This window comes from Felis catus, chromosome C1 (assembly GCF_018350175.1).
Source record: "Felis catus isolate Fca126 chromosome C1, F.catus_Fca126_mat1.0, whole genome shotgun sequence".
NCBI classification, from domain to species: domain Eukaryota; kingdom Metazoa; phylum Chordata; class Mammalia; order Carnivora; family Felidae; genus Felis; species Felis catus.
In genome coordinates, this window is record NC_058375.1 from 116,938,755 (window position 1) to 116,952,031 (window position 13,277).

At 41.1% G+C, this 13,277-nt stretch overlaps 1 protein-coding gene and 1 long non-coding RNA gene across 33 annotated transcripts in view; both read left to right on the top strand.

The window, feature by feature from the left end:
- CLASP1 (cytoplasmic linker associated protein 1) overlaps positions 1 to 13,277 on the top strand; it is a 272,813-nt gene that overhangs the window by 199,104 nt on the left and 60,432 nt on the right. For 8 of the 32 annotated variants that reach the window (XM_019837948.3, XM_019837953.3, XM_019837946.3 and 5 more), the window contains 7 exons: positions 2,564 to 2,667; positions 4,604 to 4,627; positions 5,953 to 6,197; positions 8,784 to 8,847; positions 10,236 to 10,316; positions 11,063 to 11,065; positions 11,189 to 11,352. In XM_019837948.3, coding sequence (XP_019693507.1) covers positions 2,564 to 2,667; positions 4,604 to 4,627; positions 5,953 to 6,197; positions 8,784 to 8,847; positions 10,236 to 10,316; positions 11,063 to 11,065; positions 11,189 to 11,352 — 685 coding nt within the window. Of the gene's footprint in view, positions 1 to 2,563; positions 2,668 to 4,603; positions 4,628 to 5,952; positions 6,198 to 8,783; positions 8,848 to 9,059; positions 9,063 to 10,235; positions 10,317 to 11,062; positions 11,066 to 11,188; positions 11,353 to 13,277 lie in introns of all 32 variants that reach the window. The other 24 variants (XM_045033617.1, XM_019837955.3, XM_019837959.3 and 21 more) reach the window with 6 other exon arrangements.
- Positions 6,208 to 6,623, top strand: LOC123379088. The gene is made up of 2 exons (XR_006583075.1): positions 6,208 to 6,448; positions 6,542 to 6,623. It is a non-coding gene; the product is annotated as an uncharacterized LOC123379088 (long non-coding RNA).

Sequence of the window (13,277 nt, forward strand, 5' to 3'; positions counted from 1 at the left end):
ATCCAACAGTCTTGCATTTCCAAAGTCTTTGCTCCCAAAAAGTGGTGATTACTGATGTTAATTATTAGTGTCAGGTTCTGGTGATCTGGAGGAACTGTCTAGTTACCAGACATCCCAAATCACAGAATACATAATTTCACAGGTATAAATACTGTCCTAAAACTTACGGAAAAACAAGGTCACGATTCAGATAATCAGGTCAGGCCGAAGGTAGCCTTTGCAGCCTGTGGTCCCCAAATGTTTCATCCCAGCCCGCTTTAACGATACCAAAAATCCCCTGGTTAGCCATTTGGGGCAAAAAGTAAGCATACAGAAATATATAAGTGTGCTGGCTTTTTATACGCTAACAGTCCCTACTGACCTGAGTCAGAGTTCCTCACCTGAGCACGGCAGTATGTATTAAGTCACAGACTGTTGATGGTGACAACTGTCACCCGTTCACGGAGTTACTTTCTCTGTTCTTCCTCGAAGTGAAGCGGGCTGTGCATTTTATTACTTACACTCTGTTGGGTACACCCTCCAGAAGATGAGGGCACAGGCACACGCATCCGTCTCGAGGAACGGAGCTTCACGATAACACAAGAGCAGTGAGAGCGTAGAAGAGATTGTGGTCTGGTGAAAACAAAAGGCTTGTAACCTTGCTCAAATCCAGACAAGCATTTCCCCCTCAGATTTGAAATTCAAATGATCTGTGACATCTATCCAGTGATGCGCAGTCACTGTGTATGGCGGAGCTGGATGCATCTGGGAAGCACAAAGTAATTGCATTGTTCTTAACAGCTTTAATTTTGTGTCTAAAAGCAAAATATCAGTATTATCCCTGGAGCAGGAATTGCTGGCATGTGATATACTTTTTGTTTTTTAATTGTTTTAGAGTCCGTTTTATTTAAGTTTATGCTGGGTAATTTTTAAATGGCTTATAACTGAATTACTTTCATTTTGTTACTCATAAATCCCTTACTATCTACCCTTTTTTAATGGAAAAAAGAACAAAGATGATGTATAAAACTATATGCACAGCAAATTTCAAATTTACACGAGTTTTATATTTCAACTGATAATACACACACACACACACACACATATAGGGAGACATCTAGATATTATTGTTTTGTGGTCTCTTATATGGCACATTTAATCATCTTTTACATAATGACTTAAGACATCATGCAGTCTGACCGACAAGTACATTAAAAAAGGGGATAGTATAACATACAATTTTTGTTTCTTTATAAAAATTCATGAGTGTATAACGTTTTGGTTAGCGGTGTTTAAATTTTTTCCCCTTTCTGTGGCGCTGGAAGGTGAAAATTTTGAAACTGACATGTTTAATGAGCTGAGGAACACCTCACTTTGAAACTTCTTGTTTCCTAGAGAACTCTCGTTACATATCCAGAGTTTTAAACCTATCACTTTACAAGAAAGATCAACTCATGTAAAGCAGATTTAGCTTTCCTTTTCCCCTAAATGCTTCATTATGAGAATATATATCTATGTTTGTATATAGTCCAAACAGTGTCTTATTTGTTCATAAAAAGAAAGCATTTTTTTATCTAACATTTTTCTTCAAAGATTTTTTTTTTTTTACACGTTAGTGTTTTAAATAAGAAACGTTTGCCAGTAAATAGGTGTGAGACACTTAGGAAGTATGATTTTTATATGAACTTGTCTCCTGTTGTATGTAGCTCCAAGCTCAGCACCTCTCAAGGAAGGCTGCTCACCTGACATAATGAGACTTGTAAAAAGTTTGCCTTCTTTGTCCATGATCCTTAACATAATGGAACTTAAAATAATTAAGCTGCTGGAATTTGTTCTAAATTCCTTGGATTGTATCCATTTTGTTTACATGTATAAAGACTATCATTTGAAATTCAAATCCTTTGAGAGACTCAGGAAAGTTTTATATTCATGTTATCTGAGTGATTAATGGTTTGCAGTGGAGATACTAGCTTTTTCTGATGATCATTGAAGACTTTGAATAAAATGAATTTTAAATAACCTTTGGTGACACAGGCATCATGAACAAGTACCCAAAATTAATTGAGCTCAGTTAATAAGTTAAACAGTAGTGGCACTGACGAAAATTTGCAGAGATCAATTGAACACATTAGTTTCAAATTTTAACTTCTTATTACACATTGCATTAGAACTCACTTGTCAAACCACAAAGCTCCCTAATTAGTTTGACCCGAACATCAGGGCCACTTGCCTCCAGAGGGAATGCTAAATAGATCAAAAGAGTCAATGCCACCGCCCAGCTCACTTCTAGAATAAGCTCCCCTCTCTCCCAAGTCTCAACACTTTAACAAAACAAAACATCATTAAAGAGCCATTTCAGTTGTCAGGACGCTTTGTGGCACGATAGCATTCAGCGCGAACAGCTTGACCTCTGCCGCTGGTGAACAAGTCAGGTCTAGTTAGGACTGCAAGGGAAGTGTAGTTACGTGTGGCTAGAGACTTTCCAGTGCCTCTGTCCAGTAGGTGGGAAGAGGCAGGAGCCCCTGCAAACAACTGAGAAAATGTGAATTAAAGTGACATATCTTTGGTTTTGTTTTTTGAATAGACCGGTTTGGGCTTGGCCAGGCAGGAAGAATACCTGGCTCTGTGAATGCCATGCGGGTTTTGAGCACGAGTACAGACCTTGAAGCTGCTGTCGCTGATGCTTTGGTAAGAGTCACGGCGCGTGCGGAGTCTCTCTGACTTACTCATCCGCCATTTTCCTCACAGAAGATCGCCTCCAAATCCGTGTCCTCAGGCATCCCCGGCACTGTGTGAATTGTGTAAATATTGTGTACACCCTGTGTAAATAACGTGTAAATTTGTATTATTATCTCTTTCTTTTGAAACTTGGATCCCTGTACAGAAGTGAAGATTGGCCTTACAGAACACACTAGCATCAAGTATTTCTTCTGTGCTCTTCAATGTCAAGGAAGTTTTGATGTCATTGGGCTGCTTCTTTTTCCCTTTTTTCTCCATGGTTTTTTTTTTTTTTTCTTTCAGCATTTCCTTTTTTCATTCTGTGGCTTCTATTGCTTTACAGGCTCTGATGGCATAGCCTAAACACATCATTATAATAGTAGGTAACAGTGTGAGTGGTTTGAAAATCTCACACTTATTCGATGACCACACTAGTTGTTCCATACAATTTTACATTTGTTTCGTCTTTTAAAATGAGTCATTAAGTCCTTGTTAAGGGAACTTTGCCAAACGTTAATGCCGATGGACTCTGAGGACATAAAGCGCTGGTGGAATGTTTTTGCCTCAGTATAATGTAGTTTCTAAAAATATATAATAATAATAATAATAATAATAATAATAATAATAATAATATAAAGCAGTTAGAGATCCTTCAGTTTGTGGTTATAGCAAAACACTCCCTGGTAGAATCAGCTTGTGGTCAGATTGCCTTCTAAAGATGCATTTCAACTGGCAGTGACACTGCCTCTAGCATATTCTGGTTGATGTGCTCAGCATTTAAAGCAGATCCTCTTTAGAACTGTCTGATCTCTGGCCTTACTTGTGCTGTTTTAAGATACATTGTCTTTCTAAGGGAAAAAAGTATCTGGTTTCAGAACCAGAAGTTTTAAACCCAGCCGTGTTTTGCATCTGATCAAACCGTTACAGCCCCTGGCTGCACGGGTTCTCGCTTTCACCCCTTCCTGTGTCGCCCTCATTTATTCTTGCGCAGTCAGAGTGCTTTGACAAGCGACTGTGAGCAAGCAGTGTGCCACTCTCCCGATGCTTTTCCTGTAAGCAGGGGCTGCCTGGCCAGCTCTATTCATCGGCCTTCTGTGCAGAAGGGCTTTTTTCCTGGCAGGTACTGGAGTTCAGGATAATTGCTTTAACCATGGCTTTGACTTCAGAGTCATGAGCTGGAACAGAATTCTGGGAAGAGATTCTTCCTTCCAAGCTGCAGCACTGGGAATCGCTTACTTATTCAGGGACCCTATTTGGAGGTCAGAGTGGGGGGAAATGATGGATGTGCAAAACCCTTAGTTAAATGGGGCTTCCAGTTAAGGTGGGGGAGTTCCCTCCCTCGCTCTTTAAAGAGCTGCGCAAGGGACTGTGCACCAAGTGCTAGGAGCCAGAGTCGGACTTGAGAACTTGAGCTTGGGCTTTCCTTGGCTTGGGCTTTTCTCTGAGCTCTAGCCGTCAGCCCACTCAGGCTGCCCTTATTTACTCTTTGTGCAAACTGCCTGGTCTCCCCGAGTGACCCGCTGCAGAAGAGAGAGCTCAGGAATGGTACACAGATGTGCTTCCCAGGATAGAAGCCCCAGGGCAGACAGAAGCTAGCATGGGAATAGGTAGAATTAACAGTGACTTTAGAGATGTACCACGGTGGTGGGGGGAGTTTTTAGCATAGCAAAGGAGTATGGCAAGTACTAGAAGGCGTTTCTAGGAGGTGTAGGAAGGGCTAGGAGATGCCATTGTGAAAGCGTTCTTTGTTATTATTCGCTTGATATGAATTGCTTGCTAACCTGTATTTTTGGTTTGCTAAGATATGTTTTGCTGTACACTTTTGTTGCAAGAACAATCCCCACATATGCTTCTGACATAATTCTCTATGCTTTTTCCCCATCCTTCAATATTTTCCTGCCTACAGCTGTTAGGAGACTCCAGGAGCAAGGTACCAGTGCTTTAACTTTTGTTTTACAACTTCATTTTTTTCTGTTGCAAGTATATTTCCTTTAGGAGCTAGTGAAAGCAACACAGTGTGTAGTATAATGTAGAAATCCTGATCTGAATTATGATTTGTCCAGTCTAGTGAAGCTGTTGTTAGCGATGGAATCAGTCTCCTCTCTCATCTGTTCTAGTTCTTTTTTGTTTTTTGGGGTTTTTTTGGTTTTTGGTTTTTTTATGTCAGGCTCTGCTCCTTCTCCTATCAGTGTTTTATTTTATTTATTAACCCAGTTTGTGTCTACTGTTAATGTTCTTATTTCATGGATGTATTCAACATTTTTCTTATTTTATGGATCTAGTTTATACATAAATAAGATGATCTTGTAATTTACCACCCTAACAAGGATGATTGTGAAAGCGGGGACTATTCATAACTATGCTGGGACAAGAGGCATAAGACAGAACTGTCCCGAGCCAGTTGTGATGGATGGACAAGCCGTGTTAATTAGAAAATTACATTTGGGGGGAGAAAAAGAAAAAAGATTACATTTGTATGGTTTTGGCCAATAACTTTTTTTTTTCTTTTAGGGAAAATTGTATTTTATCAGTTTACTAGCTGTTGCTATATTATTTATGGGTTTAACTTCCAGTTTTATATTCAGGGTAAGAGAAACAAATGAAGGATCTACAGGAAGCCTATTTGTGTTCAGATAATTTAAGAATCCTTTGACAGGGGCTACTCTGCTCTGACATTTCAGTTTTAGACTTTCTTAAGGAGGCATGAATATTCAAACAAATTTTCCCATTGACCGTGCTCAAGATCTATTGTTTTTGAATGTGAAAGGGGCCGGTGGGCACACTTACTTGCAGTGTGGCAGGGGCTGGCCCAGGTTAGTTAGCATATCCTTCCGTTATATCCTCGCAACAAGCATGTGAGAGGTATCGTTACTGTTATTTCAAAGATGGGGAGAGTGAAGCAGGAAGGTTAGGAGGCTTTCTGGGCTTCCTCAGCCCGTCAGCGGCTGCAGGCCGACCACCCAAGTCTGTCTTACTGCAGAGTCCACACACCGGACTAGAGACCGTACTCTTTTCGTCTCTGCTGTGGATTGCTCTGCTTGTTATCCTATCCCGACTGGACGTCTGCTTTTCTGTTTTTATTTCCCTAATCTGTAAGCACAGGAAAGTGCGGTGCTTGTGTGCGTGCGTGTGTGCCCGTGTGCGTGCGTGTATCTTTTTACCATTAACTGTTGCCGATTTTGTTTGGCGTGACTCGCGGTCATTTCGCCTTCCCATTTCTTCCTCCGTCACTCCCACCTCCGTTGGACCTGACAGAAGAAGCCGGTGAGGAGGAGGTATGAGCCATACGGGATGTATTCTGATGACGATGCCAACAGCGATGCCTCAAGCGTTTGCTCTGAGCGCTCGTACGGCTCCAGGAACGGTGGCATTCCCCACTATCTGCGGCAGACCGAGGACGTAGCAGAAGTTCTCAACCACTGTGCCAGTTCCAACTGGTCGGAAAGGAAAGAAGGGCTTCTCGGCCTGCAGAACTTGCTGAAGAGCCAAAGAACACTGAGGTGAGGGGACAGGAGGCCGAGGTTGTGAGCCAAGTTCTAAGTCTCACGGTCTGCTCATCAGCACCTTAAATGGATTCCTTGCCATTCGTGCAGTCCTTCCAGAGTTCCAAGGCTCAGGGTCAGGCACTACGAGTGCTAAGATGGCTAAGACATGGTCTTTGCCTTCCAGAGACTTTGAAACCTCTGGCAAATACTCTGTACTTTATTAGGTGTGTAAAACATTTGGTTCCCTTACAGTTCATATTTATCAGGTAGGTGTTATTTGAGAAATCGTGGTACAGTTTGCAGTTTAGGTAAAAAAAAATCAAACAACTCTGCAGGTTGATATGGTTCATATTTATCAGGTAGGTGTTATTTGAGAAATCGTGGTACAGTTTGCAGTTTAGGTAAAAAAAAATCAAACAACTCTGCAGGTTGATATGGTTCGTTACACTTTGGGATTGTGGGTAAAATGATAGCAGACTCCATCTAAAATGTTTCAATATGCAAACACATATATACCTTATAAATGTGTATAGTGATGACATACTAAGAGTACTTTAAACTTGTAACGGTATTATCACTAGAAGTGATTACTTTGTTTTTGCCTTTGTTTCTGTGTTTCATAAATTTTCTCAAATGAGCTTGTATTACACACACCAAAAAAGTATGTGTTTATACCATACTTCATCAAATCTAAGGCGCCATTGATGCACCGTTATTTTACATCCCTCTAAGAAGAAATGCTTACTTATTAAACCATGGCAATACTAATATCTCTTTGATTGTAAAACAAAGCTCAAAATTATAGAAATGTTACAACGTGAAGAATTTGAGAAAGTTAGAATCCATGAAATGCAGTGTATTCTTTGGATAATTTTTTTTTTTAAGTTTATTTCGAGAAAGAAAGAGAGCAAGCACATACATGCGGGAGGAGGGGCAGAAACAGGGAGAGAGAGAGAATTCCAAGTGGGCCCCCAGCTGTCAGCGTGGAGCCCAGTGCTGGGGCTCGATCCCACCCAAACTGTGAGATCATGACCTGAGCCGAAACCAAGAGTTGGACACTTAACCGACTAAGCCACCCAGGTGCCCCTGGATAATTTTTCTAAGATAAATTTTGAACGTGTGTAAGTTTATGGTCACAGGTGGGCCCTGCGAAGCTAAGTGAACATTGACTGATGAATCCCCATGCTGCTAAGTGTGCCCGTTCAGTCAGTCAGACTCTGCCCTGCCATATTCGGACTTGTTACGTGCTGTCCTCCTACCTCCCCCCAGCCCCCCATTATTCCATTCTGGTCACGAAGAGGTCTTGAGCAGCTTTGCCCTATGCCTTCTGAAATTCAGGTAGCCTCTGACATTCACTAGTGAGCTGTCAACAACAAAATGAGGATGGTTTATTGAGATGATGATTCCTCAGAATCTGCTTAATCTGGTGGTCCCCTTTCTTAATATTTTAATGTTGACCAAGTATCCGTTGAATAATCTCTAGAAATCTATTGATTGGGATTGGTCTAATCTAGAGCACTGTGTTACTGATGTTAAAGTAGATCATCAAACCAGCTGTCTCGTATGTGTGAAGGGGGATTACTCAGGGGTAATTTGGGGGCGAGATGATGATCCTTATACTCAAGCCTTGAAGTAAAATGGGCCTCAGTGGTATAGATAAGGATAAGAAAAAGCAAAAGGGCACTAACAGGAAATGAACATTTGCTTTGTCTCAGTAGCTGTAGGAAGGAAGTGTGTTCTCTCCTTAACCCTCCCTGTAGTCATTTGTTTGATACAGATCTAAAGACATCTGAGTACTTTGTAGCAAAACTGAGATTAAAATCCAGGTCTGTCTGACCCCAAACCACGTGCCTTTCCTAGTTTATCTCATTGAGTTTCATCTGTGGCAGGTGGAAGACCTCAAATGGGTGGGGTTTAGCTCATGGCTTTGCCTCCCCCATGTGTGTGAACTTCAGCAGTCACTCTGGAAGATTGTTGCCTCGTTTTCAGATGAGAGCCCAACTATCATGATTTTATATTTCTACTTAACTTCATCATGACTTAAATAAGTTAATTTATTTGTGAAAAAAACTTTGTTATATAAAAATTATTAAAAAAAAATTTTTTTTATTTTAGTGTTTATTTATTTTTAGAGAGAGAGACAGAGTGTGAGCAAGGGAGGGACAGAGAGAGAGGGAGACACAGAATCCAAAGCAGGATCCAGGCTCTGAGCTGTCAGCACAGAGCCTCATGTGGAACTCGAACCCATGAACCACGAGATCATGACCTGAGCCAAAGTTGGACGCTCAACCAACTGAGCCACCCAGGCGTCCCTGTTACATAAAAATTATTTTTTACAAAGCTGTCACAGGGTGCCCGGGTGGCTCAGTCGGTGAAGCCTCCGACTCTTCATTTCGGCTCAAGTCATGATCTCATGGTCTGTGAATTCAAGCCCCACACTGGGCTCTGCGCTGATAGTGTAGAGCCTGCTTGGGATTCTCAATCGCCCCCTCTCTCTACGCCTCCCCCTTCTCAAAATACAGAAAAGACAAAAGCTGTCACTAATCTCAGTGTTGACTCATGAAATTCCAAGTTCATTTCTTTCCATTTTATTTCCTCTAGTCGAGTAGAATTGAAAAGACTGTGTGAGATCTTCACTCGAATGTTTGCTGACCCTCACAGCAAGGTAAGTCTGGGAATCCTGCCTGCTGACGCCCCCCCTGCATGCCCACGTGAGCTGTATAATACACTACTTAAGAGTGAGAGACAGTTCCCCATAGTGCAGTTTAGACCTTCCAATTTAACACCAGTTTCTGCAGTAGTTGATGTTATATCTTTTAAGCTGTTTTTTTGTTTGTTTGTTTGTTTTTGTTTCTGTTTTTTGAGAGAGACGGAGAGAGAGTCCCAAGCAGGGACTCAGTCTCACGAATAGTGAGATCATGACCTGAGCCAAAATCAAGAGTCGGAAGCTTAACCAACTGAGCCACCCGGGCACCCCCTCCCCCCGTTATATCTTTTAAAAATGACTTCTGGAGAACTTAAAATGTCCATAAAACTTCAGGCTGGATAAAGTATGTTTTAAGAGTTAATGGAAAAGAGTCAGATGTATTCTTACTCATTCAGATGCTTTTGGGTGCCTCCTATTAGCCAAACAGTGGTGCTAGAATAAAACATTGTATTATAATGTAGTGCCCCCCTTTTTTTTTTTAACTTACAGTAAAGAAGATAATCAAATACATGATTTTTTTTTTTTTTTTTTTTTTTTTTTTTTTTTTTTTTGTATCCCACGTAAAATGTGTCTATATAGGACAGGACAGAAAAATAGAAGCATTTATGTAACGGATTTATTGAAAAACCAGGTTAAACTATTTCTCCAAATAGAATTTGCTGTCCCTAAGAACTTGCTGTCCCTAAGAACTGCGGCCGTTTAGCAGGTGTCCACACTCCCAGGGTCCAAGGAGAGTGCTGAGCGTGAGGGGATCCCTGCTGGGGGGGAAACAACACTGAGTGTGACCCAGGCCCTTTCTAGGAGTGGTGCCGAGAGGGGGTCTTTACAGAAGCTTACTTGGAGTCCAGATTTGAAGCACATACCATCAGTGGGGAGGAGTCCTAGAGGCTGTCGGGTGCTTTTAGAGAAAGAAAATAGGGGGAATAAGTTTATTGGGGAAGTTTAAAGGATGGATAAAGGACAGAAACAACCTATGGGTCCTGTCCTTTGAGATGCTCATGGGAGCCTAGGAGAATGAATGTGTGGGTTCTCTGGTCTCTACGGTGGGGGGGGGGGCGAGTTGGGGGACAGCATTTTTCCTCGTTCCTGGTCTTGAAGCATGTCTTAAAAGTCTGTGATGATCCTCACAGCAAAGTTCACATTAACAACATTCATAAAATTCAAGAAAGGTTGGGTTCTAGGGCCACACAGATATCCAAAGATCTAATTATCATGATTTTTCTCTAAGGTAGTGTTTAAAAGCAGGAAGATTTTAAGCATAAGCATAAGATTCATAAGACTTACGGCATAAGGGGTATTAGGTGGTATGGGGCATTGATGAAATTTCTATTACCTGTCACCTCTAGATTGCTGATTCAGAACCAGAATATGAGGATAAAGAAGGAAATTTGTTTCCATCAGAAGGCTCTTGTACAGTGAGTTTGGAGGTCTCAGTTTAGTTCATATTTGCTAGCTGCCTTTGAGCTAAGTCAGGAATCCCTGGGGCTCAGTGAGTTATTTCTGAGCTGTCTCACCGGAGACCCCTGGTGGTTAATAGCTGCTGTGCTAGAACTGAGCAGGTCTATAATGGCTGGATTGTCCCAGTAGAGCACGACTCATTAGCCAAATAGGGTACTTCTCTCTCTGAAATCGGTTCCAGGATAGTCCACTGTGGACTCTTATCTCACCTTAGACAGCGTTAATGACTGCACGGCAGCATAAGAATTATGTGGACTGTATACCATACTTTTTTACAATAAAGACTATTACCACTTTTACAGTATCTTCTTATAAAGATATTCCTTTGCAGTATCTGAATTGGAGTCATACAGTGCACAAGTGTTTTTCCTCCCTCATCCTCCAACATCCAAATAGTACTTGTTGAGTGCTAGATAACGAACAGTAATAGTATAGAATTATGATGGTTAAAATACCTTTTTTTTTTTTTTTTCTAAGAGAAAGGAAGGAAGGAAAAGCCTGCAGGAATAAACTGACACTTTTCAGTAAAGTTAATTTCTCTCAATACTGTATTTCGAAGGCATATTGAGGGAGGGGAGAGTATCAGATATCAGAGATCAGTTTGTAGTCTTTTCAGGTCTTTTAAAAAACTGCATGAAAATGGTATTAATTCACTGTAGACTAACATGGAATTTGTTTTGTTGCATGGCCTGGTTTGCGGTGGAATTCACAACAGAGAGTAAGTTCCAATCCTTTTTCCTTTATTTTTTTAAATACATTTGTCTTCTGTAATATGACCTGTCCGTGTTTTAGAGACTTTGGAGACAATTCTGAATTACATATATGAAATGTTTCCGTCTAGGTTTTCAGTATGTTTTTGGAGACTCTGGTGGATTTTATAATAATTCATAAGGACGACTTACAAGACTGGCTTTTTGTTCTTCTCACACAATTACTTAAGAAAATGGGGGCAGATTTACTTGGATCTGTGCAAGCAAAAGTTCAAAAGGCTCTAGATGTCACAAGGTAAGTTTTTGAGGACCAGACCACTTTTTCCCCCAGCTTGTGAGTTGTAACTGACATAAAACGGCCTATAAATTTGAAGTGTATAACATGATGGTTTAATACACGTATACATTGCTAAATGATTACCACGGTGTTAGTTGACACATTCTTCACCTCACATAATTACCATTCTTTTATTGTGCTCGTGGTAAGAACATGTAAGAGCTTATTCTTTTAGCCACTGTCAAGTGTATAATCCAGTCCTGGTAACTGGTAATCACCATCTGTACTTCAAATCCCCAGAGCTGCTGCGTGTTACATATGCTTGTTCCCTTTGACCAGCATCTCCCCATGCTTCCCACCCCCGCATCCCCTGACAACCACCATTCTACTCTGTTTTTATGGATTTAGGGTTTTTTTGTTTTTTATTTGTTTCTTTTTGTTTGTTTGTTCGATTCCACGTATAAGATCACGCAACATTTATCTTTCTTTGTCTGGCTTATTTCACTTAGCATAATGCCGTCAACGTCCATCCGTGTTGTCCCAAATGGCAGCATTTTCTTCTTTTTTATGACCGAATAATATGCCATTATTTTTCTTTGTCCGTTCGTTCATCTGTTGACAGACACTTAGGTTGTTTTGTATCTTGACTATTGTAAATAATGCTACAGTGAACATGAGGTCAGAGGTCTCTTCAAGATAGTGGTTTCATCCCCTTTGTATACATACCCAGAAGTCGAATTACTGGATTATATGATGTTTCTATTTTTAATTTTTAATTAATTTATGTCTTCAAGTTTCTTTATGGGGGGGTGGGGGAGGCTTGGCACAGAAGGAGAGAGAGAGAGAAGGAGAGAAAGAACTCCAAGCAGGCTCTGCACTGCCATGCATAACCCGACGTGGGGCTTGATGTCATGAACCGTGAAATCATGACCTGAGCCAAAATCAAGAGTTGGATACTTAACTGACTTGAGCCACCCAGGCGCCCTTTTATTTTTAATTTTTTTTTTTAATTTTTTTTTTTCAACGTTTTTATTTATTTTTTTGGGACAGAGAGAGGCAGAGCATGAACGGGGGAGGGGCAGAGAGAGAGGGAGACACAGAATCGGAAACAGGCTCCAGGCTCTGAGCCATCAGCCAGAGCCTGACGCGGGGCTCGAACTCCCGGACCGCGAGATCGTGACCTGGCTGAAGTCAGACGCTTAACCCACTGCGCCACCCAGGCGCCCCTATTTTTAATTTTTTGAGGAACATCTATACTGTTTTTCATAGTGGCAGCACCAATTTACATTCCTGCCTACAGTGCACAAAGGTTCCCTTTTCTGCACATCCTCAACATTTATAATAACTAGGAGGTGTGAGGTGATAGCTCACCGTGGTTTTGATTTGCATTTCCCTCATGGTGATGTTGGGCACCTTTTCATCGATTTGCTTGACACTTGTTTAACATTTGTTGATGTCACGTGTGGGAATGTATCTGTTCCCGTGGGCTAGACAATGTTGATGTTACAAGACTCTTATAGTGTTTTTCTGGCATTCTCTTTTGTTTTTGTCAGCTGCTTGAATAAGTCCTCTCTTACACCATTTCCACATTCTCTTGTTAACAGATTTGTTGAAATGTCCCTGCTTTCCATGAGATGAAAAGTTGGCGTTATTTTTGTGAATGCTCAAGACAAATGTAAAAACAAGTATAAAACCTTGCAAATTGATCCTCTTATCTTTAAAAGACATTTTAGAGTATTTATGTACATCCTTCTGAAGACCTCAGTATTTTTAAAAAATGATTATTTTGAGAGAGAGCACGCATGTACGTATGCACACATACGTGAGTGGGGGGGGGGGGCAGAGAGAGAGGGAGACAGGGAATCCCAAGCATCCTCTACACTGTTAGCGCAGAGCCCTATGCAGGGCTCAATCTCACAAACCGTGAGATTGTGACCTGAGCC